The following is a 21,820-nucleotide window of genomic DNA, read 5'->3' as shown; positions in this document are numbered from 1 at the left end:
GAAATGCCGGCTGAGGTATGGACCGATCATAACTCACGTGATCCAAACGTGGCGTAATGTACAGAGGTCGTGTGGGGTTAAATGCCCTTGGCACCTGGACTCTCCAATTTTTAATAACCAGCAATTACTTGTTGGACACAAGCCGGTTAATATTCCTCAATGGCAAAGGAGGGGAGTGCATACTCTGGAGGATATTTATGATAAGAACGGCCTCCGTGCGTTTCAGGACTTAAGAGAATTTTATGATCTACCCGGCGAGTCCTTCTTTCTTTACCTTCAACTAAGGTCAGCACTGAGGGCGCATGGCGTACCGTGGGCTCAAGCCTTGCACCCACACCCCTTCCTCAGGCTCATAGTGGACAGGACGACATCCAGAGGGTTTGTCTCCGACTTTTATACGCTCTTAATTCAATCCACGTATAAAAATTTATCATTGGATACAATCTGGCGTGTGGATATACCGGAGTTGGACCCCGAGTTTGACTGGGATGATGTTTGGGCAAATGTGGCATTATCTTCCCGCAACCCCAATCACCAGCAAATTAATTTTAATTATATTCATAGGACCTATCTTACACCTAGGAAGCTATTTGCTATGGGACTGATAACCGACTCTCGGTGCACTTTGTGCTCTCAAAAGGCCACTGGCACTTATATGCATATGTATTGGGATTGCCCACCAGTGGCCCGCTTCTGGAGGTCAATAACGGACAAACTTTCAGATCTGTGTGGCTTAACTATCCCATTCACAGCTGTTACGCTACCCCTGAACGATATAACGACACTACCCGCGTCCGTACAACTGAAAAGGGTTGTCCTGGCGGGCGTCACAGCAGCGAAGAAGCTAATAGCAATGAGATGGAAGGAGCCTGAGAAGCTTACAATGATTAACTGGTCCCTAACTCTATTGGATGTGATTTATCTTGAGATATCCACGGCCCGGGTGATCGGGGTAGGGCAGGCTGGAATTGACCTGTGGTTCGCAGCAGCTGAGAAGGTAAAGACCGCAGTGTGCGGCTGAGCGGGGTTGGGGCGCTTGATCGGGGGGGTCCGGCGGTCTCTGGGGAGGGGGAGGAGGAAATGTCTTGTCTGTCTTGGTTTTTGTCTTGTCCTTCTTAACTTTGACTGGGGGGATTTTAGGGGGGGTTGGTATTTAGCTATTCTGCGCTATATGTCAACTCACATGCCATCTCCCCAAGAGACTAATATTGACAGACTGATTGACCTGTCAACCAACTTGGAGGAAGAATTTCTTTCTTCTTACACTTTACCTTCTGCAAGTTTGGCAGTCTTGAACATGTGTAAGGGACCTAGGCTATCTACAGTAAATCTGCGGCAACACTCTCATAAACAATCTTTTAAGTCACTCCACTTTGTAAAGGTGGGGAAAGGTTGCCATGTTTTGAAGACCCTTTTTGTTATTGAAGTAGCCATCTATATTTGATAGGTTGGACGCTGTTTCTTTTTCTTTTTGTCTTTATAATTTATTATTCTGTATTATTATTGTTTGTTATTCTCCTGTGAAAGTTATGTTTTTTGTTACTGTGGTTATTGTGTTGTCCTGTTTCATGTAATTAATAATAAAAAAAATTTGATCAAAAAAAAAAAAGGAGTCGTTACTTTTTCACCTAGTCAGCGTATTTTAACGGAAACAGCTAATGTTGATAAATGTACCACTTTAAACACAGCATTAAAGATGCTTTACATCCTGGTTTCTTATAACACCCATGGGAGCCAAAATGCGTCCCTCTTCCGGTGGGTCCCCCCACATATGTTTGTGGCATGTTTCAGTGAGCCTGGGTCACATGACAACAGTAGTAATATGTTTGTGGCATGTTTCAATGAGCCTGGATCCTGCAACAAGAAGAAAATCTATTTGGGTCCCTGACATAAATTTTTTTTTTTTTAAATCACGCTTTACATTGTAAGACAGGACAGACTAACCAGCGTGTCCTAATACTCCTACGGTCCGATACCATTGCTGTTGTCATGGAAAGAGGGGGTGTGGCTGATTCTCTCAGTGTGTGTCCATGTTTACAGAGTCCATCTCATGAGAGACAGCAATGTTTATAAATAAATAACCACAGAGGCTCCTCTGAGAGTTGGGGAATGAGTTGGTCTGAGGATAATGGAAGGAAAGAGGGGAGGGAGGAGAAGAGGATGGGGTGGAAGGAGAGAGAGAGAGAGAGACAGAGTGTGTGTGTGTCCATAATGTGTGTGTGACGATATCAAATTACAAATGGCTGTTTAGCCTGTTAGACAGGCGCAGAGGAATAAGTAGGTAAACAAAGCTACAAGCCAATACAATTGTATGTCCCTATGGAGACCCCCCCCCCCCCAACACACACACACACACACACACGCACGCACACACAGTATGGATACATACAGCACATGCGTCCACTAAAATACAGACACACCCCATTTCCCAGACATGATATACCAATGCCACCTCCTAGGAACAAACACAATACAGCGTCCCTCAAAAATGTCCATTCATAAAGTATTTGCCAGTGCACAATAGCACACAACAATAGATGTTTTTCTGCTGAGATGGTCTAGGGAGAGGAGTTGACTGTTAGTTGATCATCACCACTCTCTCTCTCACACACTCACTCACACACACACACACACACACACACACAGTCTGGGAAAAACAATGCAGATTGCCGTGTTCCTTTAACAAGGATACAGTGTCATAGATGCAAAGCTAAACGGTCTCATACGTTCCAATACAACGCAAAAGGAAATTTAGAGGCGGCACAGTCAACTGAAAGACGCAAATGAGTGAATGAGTGAGTTTGTGACATTGCCGGTTATAGAGACATTTATCAAAGACCCAGGGAACTGGATTATGAAAATCGATTATTACATTTGGCAGAAACACAAAAGCTAGAAACGTACAAACGGTGTAACGTATAACGGTGTAACGTATAACGTGTAACCGGATCAATGAATGTACTTAGTCAAATATAGGGAGGTGTAGTGTTATTGCTGTTTCCGGCCGGTCCACCATCTTGAAAACGCAATGCAATTCCCCATTGACCATTTCTAAATTGTCTTGTTTAAAAACAAATAAAGCATTAACATTTGCATGGTGTGCCTTTCTGTGCGTATTCATCCACAATCTATAGCTCAACATGAAAATATTCGCAATTAATCGTAAAAAAATTAATCGCTGAATTTTATTTCAACCAAAAATGTTAGTGATAGAAGGGAACTCGTTTTGTGCAAAAATGGAAAGCTTTTCAATATTCATGAGGCAGAATTGTTACAATAGCCGATAATCCATTTTCCCACTGATAAATCCCTATACGGGTTGACCTCGCGGGCGGTCCAAAGCGACGTCAGACTACACCTCCCTATAGACTTGGTTAAACACAGGATTATTAAACCCAAACAGGTACAAGTAAATCAAGAGTTACGGCGGATGACTCAATGGAGACATTGGCCTGATGTGTCCCCAGAGAGCTCCCAGAATCCAGTGAGATGTAGGTCTTTATAGTGGAGAGAAAGGGATTCTGGGTAGAATGGCCAAGGTATTGGATTGGAGGGGGGCCAGGAGGGGGGAGTTAGAAAGGTAGGGGGGGTGGTATCATAGATATATATCACTAGCTGACTGACCCGCGCTGCTGGCCAACGGAGGCCGACGTTGCCACATGGCGGCCATCTTGCGTGGGTGGAGCACCCCACTCATAACATGCATGTCTATGGTGCATGTACTATTGAAATAACCATAGCTTGCTACATTTTCAACCGTTTGGTTTGTTAAAAACGTCAGAGATGTAGTTATCATACTGCATACTTATAATGGACTTTGATATGAAAATTTAAAAAACAATTCTTCCAAGCAAGAATCAGCCACATTAATAACGTTTGTAATAAACCAAACCGTTTGTAAATCCGTCAAGATTTCAGCGAGTTGAGAGTATTTTTGTTTGTGCAGATCAGCACCTTAAAGCAGTAGTCCACTCAAGCAAGATGGCTGCCGGTGAACCACGCGGGAGACTCCGCCTTGAGCCATCTAGTGTTTATATATCTATGGGTCTATGGGTGGTATCAGGTGAGACAAAAGGTGAATGGGAGGGGGGTTGAAACATGACTGGGAGATTGTTTGAGGGAAGGGGGGGGATCATTATTCCACAAAACACACACAGCCATGTTTCCATGCATTGTGGGTGGACATTCCATAGACTTAAGATTCATTCCCTAACTCCTTACCCTAACCTTAACCCTAACAACGACATGCCTAACCTTAACCTCTAACCCCAAAAGCGCCTTTACCACACACAGAAAATAATCTTGTTTTCATCACAAATGTCCCCACAACAGTAGAAAAACAAGGCCACACACACACACGGTACCTAAATAACTCACCTTGCACGACGCCCCAGGGGTACTGCCTGGCCCTCACCGTCTTGTTGCCCACTTTGACCTCCTCCACGCTTCCCACCACAGCGAATGGGAGATGAGCCTGTCAAGGTCAGAGGTCAGAAGGTCACAGGTGTAAACCAGAAGCCTCTTCCAGACACACAAACAGACTCCAGGTTTTCTCTCCTCCTCCAGGTTTTCACTTCCTCGTAGAACTCCTTCCTAGTTACAGAGCGGCGACATTCTTTACAACATAACAATTTTTTTTTTTTTGTCCAGCTTAATCAGCTTCACAGATGTGCGTCGGTGGAGGAACATAATCAAACACCGAACAGGAAGGAGACTAGATGTTTAATTTCTAATAAGAGCACGCTTTGGTACTGGGCCTCACTTACTCAATCTGTCACAACGAGACCACACCAGAGCGAAGATAAATGGCGTCGACATGTTAGCTTGCGCCAGATTGCAGCGTTTTATGTTTTAACATGTGGCTCGGTCGTGGCTTCAGAGGGGGCGTTTGTCGCTGCGATTAAAACACACACACACACACACACGCTCGTGCTTCTCGAGAGTTACGCGGCTGTGCCTCGTTGGGCCAGGGAGGGAAATGGCACGAGAGAAACACGCTCAGACACAACATAACGACCTCAAGAATGAGGTGGTGACTGGGAGCTGGAGGGGAGCGGGCTGGTTAACTCGGGGCTCTGGGGGCATGATGTCATCGTGCAGGAATAGACAGGGCTACTGTGCAAACCTGACGCAATCCCATCTACTCATGAATGATGTGTGAGTGTGTGTTTATTTATTAATCTTATTTATTCATTTATCAATTTAAAATATGGCCAGTACAGTATTAATGGGCGTTTTCGTGTAAATACGCCAGATTATAGCCAGAGGCTAATTTCCATCTGTAGTCACTTTGATGTTGACAGATCAGACAAATTACAAATATACACAAACTTCATAACCACAAGAACAGACAAGAATACATGAACGAGCTACTAAACTACACAAACTTCATAACCATGAAAAACTGTGTGTGTGTGTGTCTCTGTCAGTCTGTCTGTCGGTCTGTGTCTGTGTGTGTGCGTGCGTGTGTGACTGTGTGTGTGTGTCTCTGTCAGTCTGTCTGTCGGTCTGTGTTTGTGTCTGTGTGTGTCTGTGTGTGTGTGTCTGTGTCTGTGTGTGTGCGTGCGTGTGTGACTGTGTGTGTGTGTGTCTATGTCAGTCTGTCTGTCTGTCTGTCTGTCTGTCTGTCGGTCTGTGTGTGTGTGTGTGTGTGTGTGTGTGCGTGCGTGCGTGCGTGTTCATAAAACCCATCGTTAGCGTTTGAAAAGCACCACAGATATATTCCCATCCCTCATGACGTGACCGAATGCAGTTTACTTTTCAGAATCTCTTAATGACTAGTCTATTTTTACAGCAGCAGCAGAGATTCCTCCACAGTTGTGGAAACTATGCTATAGGCTGCTGGAAGATATTCACAAGGGGAAGTCGGAGGAAAATATGCTCCGCCATTAAAGCCCATAAATTCCTGCAGTTCTGGAGAGAATGAGGGAATGGAGAGAGCAGGCTAGACCCTGGTTCTAATTAGACGGGCCAACACTACCGCTCCACTTGACGCTAATATCACTCAAAACATGGCAAGAACAGTTCCCCATTTAGCTAAATAACACTGACTCCCTTTATCTACCTATGGACATCATGGAGGCTAGATCACTAAGTATTTTCAAAAGTAAGCAAAAGAAAAACGTACCTCTTAACCTGCGCCCCCAAAAGTGTCCATTTTAGTTTTAGTTTTTGAGGACTGCATACTTTTTTTGCAAACCAAAACAACATACTTTATACTTATAGCACAAGAAAATTCACTTTTAGTGCTAATGAAATACAGTAACATAGGTCTGAACTTGAGTTGTAGAAAAACTTGTTACTCAAGTTTTTCTGTAGTAGTTAGTAGTCCAGAGGTAGTATTTCTCCAGAATGGCTGGAGGCTTAAAAAACCATAACCTGGGGCGGCTACGTGGCGTAGTGGGCAAGGCGCTCGCCACGAATGCGGAGACGCTGGGCTCGCCTGTTCGAGCCCAGCGCTCCACATTGCTTCCAGTTTAGCTGGTCGTTCATACTAATACACATTGGCCATATTAGGGGGTGGGAAACTGATGGGTGGGGATCGGGCGTTGTGGACAGCGACTCCTACAGGTCGGTTGGTGCGCCTGCGCAGTAGAATCAGGAAGTGTCGGGGGCAGCGTGAGCCTCCCACGCGTTACTCCTCGCCACTGAGAGATCGAGCTGCGCAGGTGAAAAGATGCGACTGCTGTTACCTCAAGTACCGGAGGGGACTTGTGCTATGGATGACTTAGTCCACATTGCAGCCGGCTTGTGGGAGGCAAGAAACAGCGTTTGTGACAGGGGAGGGTTGAATTGGATGATACGAAATTGGGATGAGAGAAAATATAGAAAAATGGGAGAAAAAGTGGATAAAAAAAATGTATGTAGTACATGTCCAAATTTCATAAAGATCCATTCAGAAATGAGTGATTAGGAGTGATTTTGGTCAACTGTGTACAAAAGAAAAACTCAGTTTTCTCATAGACTTCAATTCATTCGGCTGTTTTTCTCTTCCTGTTTTTGCTCATTAGTTTTTAACCTAGATCCCTGATCCCAGTTTCAAGTACCTCGGAGCCCACATATCCGAGGACTTGACATGGACCACACACATTGACAGTGTTGTGAAGAAGGCACGACAACGCCTCTACTTCCTCAGGCGCCTAAGGAAGTTCCAAGTCAGTCAGAAGATCCTTAGGAACTTCTACTCATGTACAATAGAGAGCATCCTGACCGGCAACATCACCTCCTGGTTTGGGAATAGCACTGCACAAGACCGTAGCAGACTACAAAGAGTGACACGTTCAGCCGAACGCACAATTGGAGGGGGGCTTCCCACCCTCCAGAACATTTACAACAAGCGGTGCAAGGGGAAGGCTAAGAGAATTATTAAGGACTCGAGCCACCCGAACAACTGCCTCTTTGAACTGCTGCGGTCAGGCAAGCGATACCGGAGTCTTAAGGCGAGCACAGAAAGACTCAGAAGAAGCTTCTACCCCCAGGCCATCAGGCTGCTAAACGAACAATAATCGCTAAACGAACAATAATCACTATGCAACAACCATCAAATGCACACAGCACACACACCCACACGCACACACTCACTCAAACAAACAACACACTGCAGCACCCACTCTCCACACTTTAGATCACACAAACACACTTACACTTTATATTTATTGATAAAGGATTTGCACTACAACTCGTACACCTACTGTGAATTGTACCTAAATTGCACCTCGTCCCATTTCTCCATTTCTGCCTTGCACTAATATAATATTGTATATTAGTACACTGCACAGTATTGTATATTGTATGGTAACTACGTCTATTCTGCATCGAACATTGTACATATGTCTAAACTGAACACTGTGACCTCATTTTTTTACTTCTAATTTTACTATGTTATTTTATTTCATACTTATCTTGTCCTGCACAGTCTCTGGAGCGCAACAGTAAGAAGCATTTTGTATAAAAGTATTCTGTACTTCTGTATGACAACTATTAAAGAAACTTGAAACTATTAAAGAAACTTGAAACTCATACATCCCCAGGTGGGGTATCATTGGAAAGCCACACTCATTGGCTACAACCCTCCACAATCATTTTTGAGATCGTCAAATGATTGACGGAACTAGAGCCCCAAGAGTCGGGAGTGGTATTTTGCGCAATACCGTGTACTTTGCACAAGCCTCAAATACCGGCATGTAACTCGAGAACCGCTGAACGGATTTTGTCACCTGAAAGGGCTATCGACGGGCAACAAATGGGCCTTCAATTCGATATATATATATTGTATTACAAAATATGCACACCCGAGCCACTAGTGGTCGCCAAAGTGCCGGTGGGCAAATCGTCCTAAAAAGGGCCCACATGTGGGCCCTTGCATGTTAAGAGGTCTGCCACTTACTCTATTGTACTGTAAATGAGCCATTTTATTGCACTGCTTTTATTCCGTCTACAATTTATGCATTTGCTCTTATTCCGTCTATTTTATACACATTTTATGTCTGCACTTTATGCATTGCGTTTATTTGGTCAATTCTCTGCTCATTTTATGCCCGTGTCTGTTTTATGTCTACTGCCGTGAAGCACTTTGGAGTGTGATTCTTCTTGTATGAAGAGTGCTAAAGAAATAAAGTTTATAGTTATCATTTAGTCTCTCTGGAAGTATATTTCTCCATCAACAAGGGTTGTCAGGGCATAACAACGGAGTGGAAGTCAGCTGTAGGTCAGTTTGTGTTTTTGGTTTGTTGTCAATGTTTTCGACGAGTTGAAACTTGATGAAACAGGAGGTTTACGTGACGCACCTACATTTCTTCTGGTGTGAATCTCTGTCATACACAGACCTCATGTTGTTTCTCTGTTCAGCACAGACCTCATGTTGTTTCTCTGTTCAGCACAGACCTCATGTTGTTTCTCTGTTCAGCACAGACCTCATGTTGTTTCTCTGTTCAGCACAGACCTCATGTTGTTTCTCTGTTCAGCACAGACCTCATGTTGTTTCTCTGTTCAGCACAGACCTCATGTTGTTTCTATGTTCAGCACAGACCTCATGTTGTTTCTCTGTTCAGCACAGACCTCATGTTTCTCTGTTCAGCACAGACCTCATGTTTCTCTGTTCAGCACAGACCTCATGTTGTGTTTTGCAAATCTACACCTGAAAGTTTCTCCCCTTATTTAATTTTTTTACCCTTTCCCCCGCTGTGCTCCCTTTTGGTCGTCTCTCCCAATAATCTCACTTACAATTAGAATACCTATAATGATGAGTTCTTGATAACGGTTGGCGTGTATATTTTGTGTTTCCAGGAAACTAAATTGGCACAGTATTTCACTTTCAATCTTTTTAAACAAAACGAAAATATTGACTTTTTTTTAAATTACACGTATTGTGTCTGTATGTCTGTCCTGTGTGTGAGTGTCTCTGTCTGTATGTATGTGTGTGTGTGTGTGTGTGTGTGTGTGTGTGTGTGTGTGTGTGTGTGTGTGTGTGTGTGTGCGTGCGTGCGTGCGTGCGTGCATGCGTGTGTGTGTAACTTACATTCATAGATGCGTTGATCTCGGTGACGGTGCCGTCATCAGTGGGGAACTGGTAGATCTGGACTCCATTACTCACCAACTCACTCATGATCTTTATCTTGAATTTGTGCAGCTCGCTCTTCGAGATTGTGTCCGCTTTGGCAATGATAGGGATTATATTCACCTGAGGAAGGACAGAGAGAAGAGAGAGACCGAGACAGAGAGAGATTGTGGAATTAGAATGAGTTCCTTGTGGTCCGCTACTACTCCTCAATCTACTTCTGCGTTTGTGCTCTCCACTGTTGTCGTCAGACACACTGTAAAAGAAAAGTCGGATTTTAAGACTTTAGAACACTTGTTTAATACGGGGGCTTTTCTTGCAGCGTAGACACATTGCCTCGTCTGGTCCAGGTTTGGTCCGACACTGATCTTCACGCCCACCGATAACCAGCGATGACTGGACCAAGACCAAGCGATGAGCTCATTCTGTGGTTTGAGAAGATCCATGCGGGGGAAAGCCCAACGCTGTCTATTAATTAAACACGAGGAGGCGACCTCACCTTTGGTGCCGCTTTATAAACAAATACCATACATTAAGTTTGCCGAATCAAATCGGAGCTCGAATTAAATCCACAACAAACTAGACTAAATAGATTGGGCCCGAGGAGGAGGCACACGGGAGGCCATACGCACTTACGCAGCAGCCCAACGACTTGGGGTCAGCTCAGTCGGAAAGCCCTGTGGATACGGAAAACAAACCATAACCAGACCAGGAGCAACAAACTCCGCTCCATCTCATCTCCGATCGGCAACAGATGGAGGGATAGAGCGGTGTTTGTTTGTCTGCAGCATTCCTCTCCGCGCTGCGACTCTATTCACCCAGACCGCGGAGTGCAAGGAGGATTCACATCGACTGCACACACTGGGCCTCTTTAAGGAAGAGCCAAAGCGTCTTAGGGGTCCAATTATAAGGCCATCAAACTTTAGTGGATCGTTATTCTGCGGCAGGGTGGCCAGCGTCATGTGGCGAGGCCTAACTAAGTGAAACTGGTGAAGCGCTCTTGTTGAAGACCCGCCGTCGGGAGAGATGTGGCTGTTTCGAGTGAAAGTCTGCTCAAAGTGTAAACACAATTTAATGGCACAATCTATGATCGTAGTGAGACACCCTCCATTGGGACAACTAACTGCTAATTTTTTTTAATATTTTTTATCGCATTGCTCTTATTCTGTCTATTTTTAATACTCATTCTATGTCTGCACTTTATGCATTGCTTTTATTTGGTCAGAAACCTGCTAACAGTCTTATATAGATTTTAATGTCAGAATTCTATCATAATCAATAAGAAATCTATTTTTTATTTTATTTATTTTTATTTGAATGACAGAAATCTATTACAATCTTTTTTTTTTTTAAATGTAATTCCTTTTTATTTTTCATAGATTTTAATTACAGAAATCTATTAAAAAAACATCACTGCTGTGAAGCACGTTGGGCTGCAATTATTGCATGAAAGGTGGTATAGAAATAAAGATTATTATTATTATCCGTTGCTACTGGCTTTGTTAATATAGTAATTATTAATATTTTGTCACTCTTAAATGTGTTGTTAGACGTCGATAGAAGGCCTAGTAAACAGTCGCATCATATAAACACACCGTATGCAAGTAAACACTCAACGTTTTGAGGCTGTAAGAAGCTGCAAGGCTGTGAACAAATCTCAAAGTCGTCAAGAAGACAATGTGTGAATGTACCCCCAGGGTAAGTACAGGGTGGTCAAATTACTTTTTTGGGGTTGCAGCTTTAACGGCAGAGAAACCTCCCACTAGACGAGACACCTACCTCGCTTCCCGTCTCTCCGACCACCTCTCTCTCTAGCCAGTAGCCACAGACCTCATCCTGACACTGCTGCAACACAGTCCTCTCTCCGTCAGTGCGACCTTTCAGCCAGCGATGCAGTGGTTTAATAAAGCGGCGTGGGAAACTACGAGCTCAAGCCGAGGATCACAGCAACGCCAATAATCACCAATATACAAAACAAATTACAGGTTTCTTTTTTTAGGGGGGGGGGGGGGGGGGTATAATTGCATTATTTCCCCCAGAAAACACCATATTTTCATCAATGTGATACTGCTTACTAAAAATCTATACTATGAATTTTAAATCATTAAGATTTAAAGTCTCCAGGGCAGATCCCAGGCTCTGGAACCCCCTCATTAGAGACTCAGAGTCTGTCTCAGTTTCCCATTCCCCCCCCCCTGGAGACCCATCTCTTCTCCACTGCCCTGTGTGTTTGTGTTACGCCCGTCTTCCGCTTGTCTCACTACCACCGCCCTGTAGTGTAAAGGGGGGGGGGGGGGGGGGGCAGGGGCGTTTTCTGACGCTGGGATCGTTACAAAAGCATGTTTTATGATGGGGTTAGGTAAAATAGACGTTACCTTTGTCAGCAGGTACTCCACTCTTGCTCCAAGTGTCTTGGATCAGAACAGGATCAATAAATAAAGTTAGGTGGCCCGCCAGCAGCACCAGGGTAACGTTAAATCCAGATAACAGCCAGCCAGGTAACATTACATCCAAACAGCCCGTCTGAAAATACTAGAATCCAACATAGTCTGGTGAAAACGCACCTTATCATCCATCAGCGCGATCGTTTTGTCTTCTTCATAATAATATCCAATAGTTCCAATAGCGGTCGCCGGTCGCCATTACCGGAAAAGTCCTCAAGCCTCGGAGTGCTTTGGCCCGGCGCCGACTATAACACGTAACAGAATAGGACTATAGGTTACCTCCTCGGCCGGTTTGACTATAGTATTTCTATAATTTACCAGAAGTGCTTAGTCCAATGTAGTCTGGTGAAAACGCACGTTATCATCCATAATAAGTGTGATCGTTTTGTCCTCTTCTTTGTCTCCACAAGTCGCGATCGCCATAGCTCATGCTGCCCGCTCTCTAGTGCTAGACACTCCCCACAGTGGCCCCACACTAAACTAGGCCAGTTCAAAAGGTAGGCGATACTGCCACCTGTCGGGATTCGATCATCATTTCAATTCTAACTTAATCAGAGGTGCTAGGAAGGTCCGTGTGACTGTTTAGAATCATAATAATAATAAAAAACGACATATCTCATTTATGGCGCTCAATGAGTTGGGTCGACTGTGTTTACCCTCCACCTCTAACCTGTTCTCAACTATCTACAAACCTTCATATCCTTTATAGGAAGGAGTGGCACGTTCCTCCCATTTAAAAAGAAAAACACCATTGTCCGCCCAGACAGCGAACACCTTCTAGTCTTGAGGGAAACGTTGACTGGTCTGTGGTCTAGCGGCCCTGTGCTTCCTGTGACCCGGCCGGCTGACAGACCGACGCTCTGTTCGCTCAACAATGGTGCGCTTTCAATTAAAAAACAATGGCTCATATCTTAACACTGTGGCGGATAGATAAGAGCGGCGGAGGTTATGGGGGGGTTTGAGCGATACTGCGTGTTAGTGCCCTCATATGGCTTCAACAAAATCATAAGAGAGCGTGCCAAGTGAGGCATCGTGCAGAAGTGGAGCACTGAATCAGCAGCCCGATCGAGCCTTTAAAAGTCAACAGTGTCACGCCACAGCCCTGTGTTCTGCCTCAACGTCGAATCGCTTTCGCATTCGAAAAAAGGTTGTATTTAGCACATCAGGGGTAGATGGTGAAGATATAGCACTGTTGAGGTTAGAGTTTGGTTTTCAAGAATCTTTTTTTTTTTATCTTTTTTTTTGTGTCTATTCAATCTGTTTAAACCAATGGGGGTTTTCTTCACAGTTGCAGTTAAAGATTAGGCTACACTAATATTATAATATTATACTATAAGACATCACCATCACTTTCATACCAACCGTGCGTTATATGAGTTATATGAGTTATATTCATTAAATAAAGTTGATTTAATAAAAGAAAAATACTAATTTAATCAGATTAATCACTTTATTCAAATTGAGGATTTAGTAAAAAAAAATATATATATTTTTTTTTGTTTTGAAGTACAAATAGATTTTATAGACATTCGAAGCTTTTGTTAAGATAATTAGTTTACCATTCGCGGTCGCTATACTGAGGTTGCAGTAATAGTTTACCGCTGTTCAGATCACGTCGAAGAATAGACACATCACAGTGACCTGTGACCTGTGCTAAGTTGTACTAATGTTGTAGTTTTCAACATTTTCACCTTTTAATTTTAAACCAATGCTGCCATCTACTGACAACAGAAAGTGTTGTCTATCGTCACCTTGAGAGGCACTTCCGTAAACACCGTCGCCAAAACCCATTCTAGAGATTCCCACTTTTTACTGGGAATGGGGCGTGGCCGTATTTGGTCTCAGACAATAAGAGTGGCTGCGATTGGTCACTGTGACGTATATATATTCAGATTAAATTAAAAAATATATTTATTGCCTACATTTATTGTAATATATAATAATATATTATAACCGATAGAGCATACAGACCCCCATCTGCACCTTTGTTTATACGATTTATTTTTCTCATTTTTATATTCAGATTTCATTGTATTATCTATATTTATGTCTTTCTTCTATTACCCTGCCCATACCTGTACCTCCCCCCTCCCCCAAGTTGCTATGACGCCCAAATTTCCCCAGGGGGATCAATAAAGGAATATCTTTATATCGTATCTAAGTGCCTTGCTCAAGGACACTTCAGCGCTAGTAGTTGAGGGGTAGGGAGGGCATTAACTCGTTCACTTTCCCCACTCGAGATGTCCCTCTAGGCTCCGGGATTTGAACCTGCGGCCTTTCAGGCCCGAAGTCTATCTCTCTAACAACCCGTAGACCACCGCTGGCCCCGGCAGTACCAGCCAGTGATTCATAATATGAATATTATACAAAAAGGGCTTATTTTTGGAGGCCCCCCCACGAACGCATTTCACAAATTGATACAATAACACATACATTATGTCTCGTCTCTGCCTTATGGGCACTGCCTGCCACGGTTTGCCACCCAGCACTGATAACCTCAGAAGACTGATGGGGTTCACATTGGACTCTGTTGTCTGGTAATAGGAGCCTCGAGGAGGTGAACCACCATGTATCAACACACTTGAAATTCATGCGACGTCCAAAGAATCCAGAGGCCGTGATGTAGAGATATAGCGCTGGAGAAAAAAACTGCTGCCATGGAAATCATGATCATTACCCACACACCGTTCCAACTACACTGCTTCCTATACGAGGTTGCGGGAATATTGATCGTTGTGCTTATTGTAGGGATGTTTCGACTATGGCAAAAATCACGATTATTGTGATATTGATATTGTTTATTTTTTTTTTTTGGTCTTTTTCCCCCTCCATTTTCCTCCGATTTTCTCCCATCCCAATGTTAGTCGTATGCCAATTCCCAGTCCCTTCCTGGTCGCTGCGCTTTACCCCCCACAGTCAGATCATTTTTTGGGAGAGTGGAGGCTACCACGTGCTTCCTCCGACACACGTCCAACCAATCACCGCTTCTTTTCACCTGGCAGCGCGGATTCTCATTGAGAGGGCGTAGCGTGTGGGAGGACCACACTATCCCCCTCACGTCCAATCCGCGCTTAGCAGGCGCCCCGACCGAACTGTAGGAGTCGCTGTTTACAACGACCCGGACCCACCCCGCCAGCTTCTCCCACCCTCTGATACAGCCAATTGTATCAGTGCAGACGGCCAGCCAAGCTGGTGACAACCCCGGAGCTGTGAGCTGGATTCGAACAGGCGAACCAAGCTCACAGCTCCGGGGCTGGTGACGAACGCAATCTCCGCTCGACCACCTAACCGCCTGGTGATATTGATATTGTGATAATGATATTTAACTCACAATTATTGAAAGTTGATTTGACAATTTGCTTGACCCTTCTTCTCGACCAAAGGCTGACCTTTTTGTCATCTTCTACAAGTTACCAAAGATGTACCAAAATAACTACAGAAAAGAGCCGCGGCTCCCTCCTCCCTCTCAACTGTGAAGGCTGTGAAGGAAGGGTGCGCTGCATTTACAACACAAGACAAAACGAGAGCAACGCAGTATGTGGCACAATAATTGTTTTATCTCTCATATCTCTCATGGGAAGCCAAAATCATAATTGAAATTTGATTAATCACTCAGCCCTACTTACTTGTCATCTATTCTTGTAATTTATTCTGGTGTCTGTGGGACATTTACTAAATCTGCTTCACTACAGTATATGCTTCATTTATGCCTTTCCTCACTGGAACCGACTATTTAGTGGGAATGTTCTATCCATCTGTGACCTCATCATGCGACTCTCTACCTGTGAGACAACCCACCTGTATGCAATTGACCTCTCTCAAACCCCGCCCTATTTTCTTGATCCGCCAATCACAACTGTAGGTGGAGTTTGAGATAGGTAAATGTCTTTGTTTGAGGGGAGCTCCAGTAGCTCACCACGTACCGCGAGTGCTATTTCAGCGCCGTGGACAACCGTGCTCGTCACGGATCTGGGGCTGAGCGCGTTCGAATCCCGGACGGCAGCCGTGCCTTTCCCAGAGTGTCTTCCCCCCCATCTGAACCCTTTCAGCCTGCTTCTGTCGGTCGAACTTGACCAAGTATGAATGCGATGAAAAAGCGATAAACGCTAAAAGAACCAGCTGACTGGTCAAAGTTTAAAAAAAAAAAATTTCTTTGTTTGTATTGGAAGGCATGCACTGATGAAGGCGTGATACCGGGCCATTTCTTGGGGGTACTTTTGTCAATAAAACAGCAAAAAGAAGAATTATGATCGCGTGAGGAGTTTTTGGAATGCGCGTTACACTGTTGCCTTTCTGTAACGGAGCTGCAGTGCGTCGCTTCGTATCGAGGGACAGAGCGGGTTGGCTGAGTGGCGCTGCCATGCCTCGGAACTGGGGACAGTTGGTAGAGGTAAGCTGCCATGCCTGAGTGGTTGGCTGAGGTGTGCCAACCATGTGAGGGCCATAACTGGACCATCTGCTTTGGAACAAGTGTGTCATCGTTACATAACCAGGCAGAAGGACCGAGGCCGTCACTGATCTACGGATGTCTTGAAACAGCTCAGTGGTAAGGAACAGGGCTGGCCGATGTGGGAGAAATTAATATCATATTAATAATACAATTTATATCACAATATATGTTCATGTATACAAAAGCATGTGTTAAATAATCCACTTGATGGTTATAACATTGAACTGCGTGGTAACGTTTAAGTGTGATATTAAACAAAAACTCCAATCATAATAAAATGTACCACAGTATAACAGTATCATCATATTATCATGTTAAAATATGGTAAAAGAGGGCAGCTGAGTGGCGCAGTGGGCAAGGCGCTCGCCACTAACGCAGGAGATGCTGGTATCGAGCCCAGCTCTCGGCGTTGCTACCGGCTTGGCCGGCCGTCATACTAACACTATTGGCAGTGTTAAGAGGGTGGGAAAGCCGGTGGGTGGGGATTGGACGTTGTGGACAGCGACTCCTACAGGTCGGTTGGGTGACGCCGGTATGGCGGAAACAGGAAGTATCGGGGGCAGCATGAGCCTCCCACGCGTTACTCCTCGCCACTGAGAGTTCGAGCTGTTGCGGTGAAAAGATGCGACAGGCTGCCTCCTCGTGTACCGGAGGGGACACGTGATGCAAGGCTTCTATCCTCACTACAGCCGACCAGTGGGAGGCATAGTCTAGCAACGTTCAAGACAAGGGAGGGAAGAATTGGAAATACGAAATTGGGATGAGAGAAAAATAGAAAAATAAGGAGAAAAAGTGGATAAAAAAATATATATATATGGTAAAAGAGAACAGTGCATTAATGTACAGCATGCCACATGGGAAACCGAATATTATAGATTCTCTGTTCATTTTATGCCTGTCTATAATTATGCCAATTTTATGCCTGTCTATTTTGTGTCTACATCACTGCTGTGATGCACTTTGGGCTGCAATTCTTGTATGAAAAGTGCTATACAAATAAAGTTTATCATCATTATTATTATTATTATTATTATTATTATTATTATTATTATTATTATTATTATTTGTAAGTCAAGGTGAGAACACGGCTGAATCAAACACAAACCTGAATAACTGAACTGTGACTGAATGTACCTAATAGTTCGTTCTAGCGAGCACAGATATCCTCACTCACACACTAGTAAACATGACTGAATGCACCTGATGTTGCCGCCAACATTCAGCGTAATCAAGAGTGATTGTGTAGAGACGTCAACTCCATGATGTAAAAAAAAAAAAAAAAAACGCGGAGAGCAGATGGTTCGTGGCTGACCGACTCACTCCTCGCATCACACCCATCCTCGCATCTAACGCTCAATAAAACGTCAAGCATGTTGTGACATTTTTCTCTCTCTACAACCTCCCCCATCACACACACACACATATCACGTGTACATCCGCAAACGCATCGCAACACAAGAGGCGCTTACCATTTAATGAGTTCTCTCTCTCCCCCCCCCCTCTCTCTCTCGCTCTCTCTCTTTCCCCAACTATAGTCTCTCTCTCTCCCCTGAGTCCCCTCTCTCTCTATCTCTCTCTCTCTCGCAACTACTCACCCCCCCTTCCTCTCTTTCACGCTCCATGTGGTTCTCTCTCTCCCTCTCTCTATCTCTCTCTCCCCCCCCTCTCTCGCTCTCTCTCTCTCTCTCTTTCCCCAACTATAGTCTCTCTCTCCCCTCTCTCTCTCTCTCTCTCTCTCTCGCAACTACTCACCCCCCTCTCTTTCACGCTCCATGTGGAGTTTTAATGAGAGTCTTTCCACCAGTAGTCTAATTGAGGACAGGCCATCGCCCGTCCACGTGTCTCCGAATACAGGCTACAGTCGACGTATCGATGTACTCACGAAATATACCGTACATACGAGCAGGGTTAGAATCCAATTCACACACAATTAAAAAAAAAGTATGAAGTAATTGATGTTCGCTTGCCGATGATGGAGCGTTTCATTCTCCCCCGTTTGCTTTGTCAGTAGGACTATTACACAAACCGTTACACGGTAGAAGTTTTTCCGGAAAAGCCACTTCACTGGATTGAAAGTGAATTGATCACAACCCCTGATGAACAGGATGCAAAATATGGATCCACTTTTCCAGTAGGCTGCCCTTCCACCAGAGTGTCACTCACACAGACACTGTATGAACAAACACACATACCTATTTTCTCCTGTCATTTATATTTTCAAAATCGACAAATGACAAAATTATGACTTTTGATTTAAAATGTCCACCACTTTTCCGTATTCCAGAATTTTCCAAAACATGTCCAGGCCTGGAAAATATATCTTCAAATATATCTTCCATAACTTGGAATGGAGTGGCTCGGGAGGTAAAGCAGTCATCTGGTAATCCGGAGGTTCCCGGTTCGATTCCCGCTCCTCCCAGGCAGCGTGTCGAAATATCCTTGAGCAAGACACTTAACCCCTAACTGCTCCCGATGAGCAAGTTGGCACCTTACATGGTCGCCTCCACCATCGGTGTGTGAATGGGTCAAATGTGAGGAAGAAATTGTAAAGCACTTTGGATAAAAGCGCTATATAAATGCACCATTTACCGTCTCAATAAAGATACAGGGAGTGGAGCACCGGATCTACTTATATTCTCAAACAGCCAGTATCCCCAAAACCTGGATCCTTTAAAAAAAAAGTTCTGAACTGGCCCCATGATCCTTATTCATGAAACTAGTCAATATCACGCGAGGAATATTGTACTGATGTGGAATGTACGAGTGTTCTGTGAACAACACCCGTGAATCCTACACAATGAAATGAAACCCCTCCAGTCGAGTTCCAACATTCTTTTTGAAGTAGTTCTTTCCCGTCTGTGACCTCCTAGTTGAAATCCCGCACAATGAAATAGAATCTGTGGAGTTCCAACATTCTCATTGTAGGTTTTTTCTTTTCCCTCCTTAAGGGCCACTCTGAGAGTAGTCTACACACCCTGGCACAAAGATCAGGGATCTCATTGAAATACACACCACTCACCAGTGAACAGAGAACCTGGAGCTTCAGAGACAGTTAACCTCTACATAAGTAAATGGAAGATTGCTCCACTTCTACAAGTCCATTTGCATCTTATTGGTATCTAGGAACATCTATGGACCTCCTGGAATGTATTCCCAGTGTCAGAAATATTGTTATTAGTGTTATTAGTGTTATTAGTGTTGTCACGATACTGGAATTTCTAACTTCGATACGATACCTTGAAAAGTATCGATATAATTTTCGATACCACAGGGAAAAGATTTTAATCTTAAAATGTAAATTTCTTTATTAAATTTTAATTTTTTAATTTAGCTTTTGTTGCTGGTCGATTCTCCTCACCTTCTCTCTGGTATTATAAAATAAGAGAAATATAACACTTTTAAAACCCTTTGTTTTAGGGCTGGGCGATATGGCCTAAAAATAAAATCTCAGATTATTATTTTTTTTAATCAGATTTACGATTTTAATCAATTTTTTTCTCTTGAAAACTAGAAATCATTCAAATAACCTTTGTTTTTATTTGACACAAAAAATATCAAACCAAGATGAATTTCGTTTTTGGGATTGAAGTGCAAACCTAACTTTCACAAATCTAAATTAAAAAAAAAGTATAATAATAATATATATATATAAGGTTACTCTTGATCAAACAAAGATGAATGTCCCTATTGGGATTAATAGTGCAATAACTAGCTTTTTCACCAAACTTCACTTAAAACAAATACAAGGTGCCTCTTGATCATCAAACAAGAATGAATTTCCCTATTGGGATTAATAAAGTGCAAATCTAACTTTCACCAAACATCACTTTTTGTTAAATAAAAGGTGACTCTTGGGGAAAAAAAAAAAACTTGTAAGTCAGACAACATTATAAACTGAATGTGACAGCAGCTATTTTTAGGTTTCACTTTCACTTACAGAGTAGTTTTAACTTCACATGAAGGAGAGAAAGAAACTCTAGAGATGACACGTTACACAACGATAGTGAAGGATTTGGAAATATTTCAGATTAAACCTGCAGCAGCGAAAGCTCGACTGGAGAGGAGCTCAGAGGACCAGTCCAGACTAGCAGCAGTATGTTTGACTGGAGAGGAGCTCAGAGGACCAGTTCAGACCAGCAACAGTATGTTTGTGCAGTATGTGATCAATACGCTACATTCATCCATCCGTCAAGGTAGTACTGTCCGTTTGGTTATTTTTTTAATTAGAACCTAATGTGAGCTCCGTATGTCCAACAAATGGATATCATATTAATCATTTGAAAATGTATTAAAAACAGATGTAGATGGACAGACACAGCGAAGCAATGTAGCCGCATAACATTAACCCTTTAACTACCACACTACAGAAGGATAACCCTTTACTATCACACTACGTTAACTAGACGTTAACCTTCTGTAGCGTGGCAGTGAAAGAGTTAACCTTCTGTATTGTCGCAGTGAAAGGGTTAACCATTCGGTAGTGTGGTAGTGAAAGGGTTAAATATCAAAGTAAGTGCTCTACAGTCATCGAGCGTCATTCTGTAAAATGTCCGGTGTCGCCGGTAACACCCGTGTCGTCATCATGAGTTTATTAGTCGTGGGAAATTCCACATCACCGTGGCAACCCGAGTGCAGTCTACACTTCCACCCTACTGTATGGATGCGAGTTATACAACCGTTACATCATTAACACTTGAATCAAATATATTATTAAAATCCCAGAATCGATCTTTTAGGCTATGCCGTCTTTCAGAAGACGTGTGAAGATTTCCGCTGAGTGTTGTTTCTAGCACGCCCCCCCCCCCCCCCCCCCCACAGAGTTTCTTAAAAAACAACGGCAGCCAACGGCCCCCTGAAACCGGCTCCATCAAGTCTAATTTGAGTCGATAATACCGAATGGAAATCAAAATTGGGACCTTGTGAATCGAGATCAAGTTGCACTGGGGTAATCAGCCAGCCCTTCGTCGCGCACTAGAGGTGGAGGAGCAGGCTCTGGAGATCTCACTGAGGAGAAGGCGTCGAGAGCAACAACAACAAACGAAGCAAATGAAGCACACAAAGAGGCTGATGAGGTGCTCCACCCAAACACAGCCGTCACACGCCCTGTCTGCAACCATAGCCTCAGGATCCAGCCTATCCTGTTACATAGCGTATAGATAAAGACGAAGATGGTCATCATTGGACATTGGGTGTGTGTGTGTGTGTGTGTGTGTGTGTGTGTGTGTGTGTGTGTGTGTGTGTGTGTGTGTGTGTGTGTGTGTGTGTGTGTGTGTGTGTGTGTGTGTGTGTCTACCTTGCTATCAAGTTTCTTCATGGTAACTAGGTCCAGGGACTTGAGCGAGTGGCCCGTGGGGGCGATGAAGTAGAGGC

General features: G+C 43.7%; 1 protein-coding gene across 2 annotated transcripts in view; it reads right to left on the bottom strand.

The window, feature by feature from the left end:
* The window catches only part of septin8a (septin 8a), a 93,697-nt gene that overhangs the window by 46,447 nt on the left and 25,430 nt on the right, over window positions 1-21,820 (bottom strand). The window contains exons 5-7 of one of the 2 annotated variants that reach the window (XM_084320111.1): window positions 21,744-21,812; window positions 9,518-9,679; window positions 4,378-4,474 (exon numbers count right to left, since the gene is read on the bottom strand). In XM_084320111.1, the coding sequence (XP_084176237.1) occupies window positions 4,378-4,474; window positions 9,518-9,679; window positions 21,744-21,812 (328 nt within the window). Of the gene's footprint in view, window positions 1-4,377; window positions 4,475-9,517; window positions 9,680-21,743; window positions 21,815-21,820 lie in introns of those variants that run through there. The other variant, XM_084320110.1, reaches the window with a different exon arrangement.

Source organism: Notolepis coatsorum, assembly GCF_963971535.1.
Source record: "Notolepis coatsorum genome assembly, chromosome: 8".
NCBI lineage: Eukaryota > Metazoa > Chordata > Actinopteri > Aulopiformes > Paralepididae > Notolepis > Notolepis coatsorum.
The sequence above is the reverse complement of the archived record's forward strand: the minus strand, read 5'-3'. Positions and strand labels throughout refer to the sequence as shown.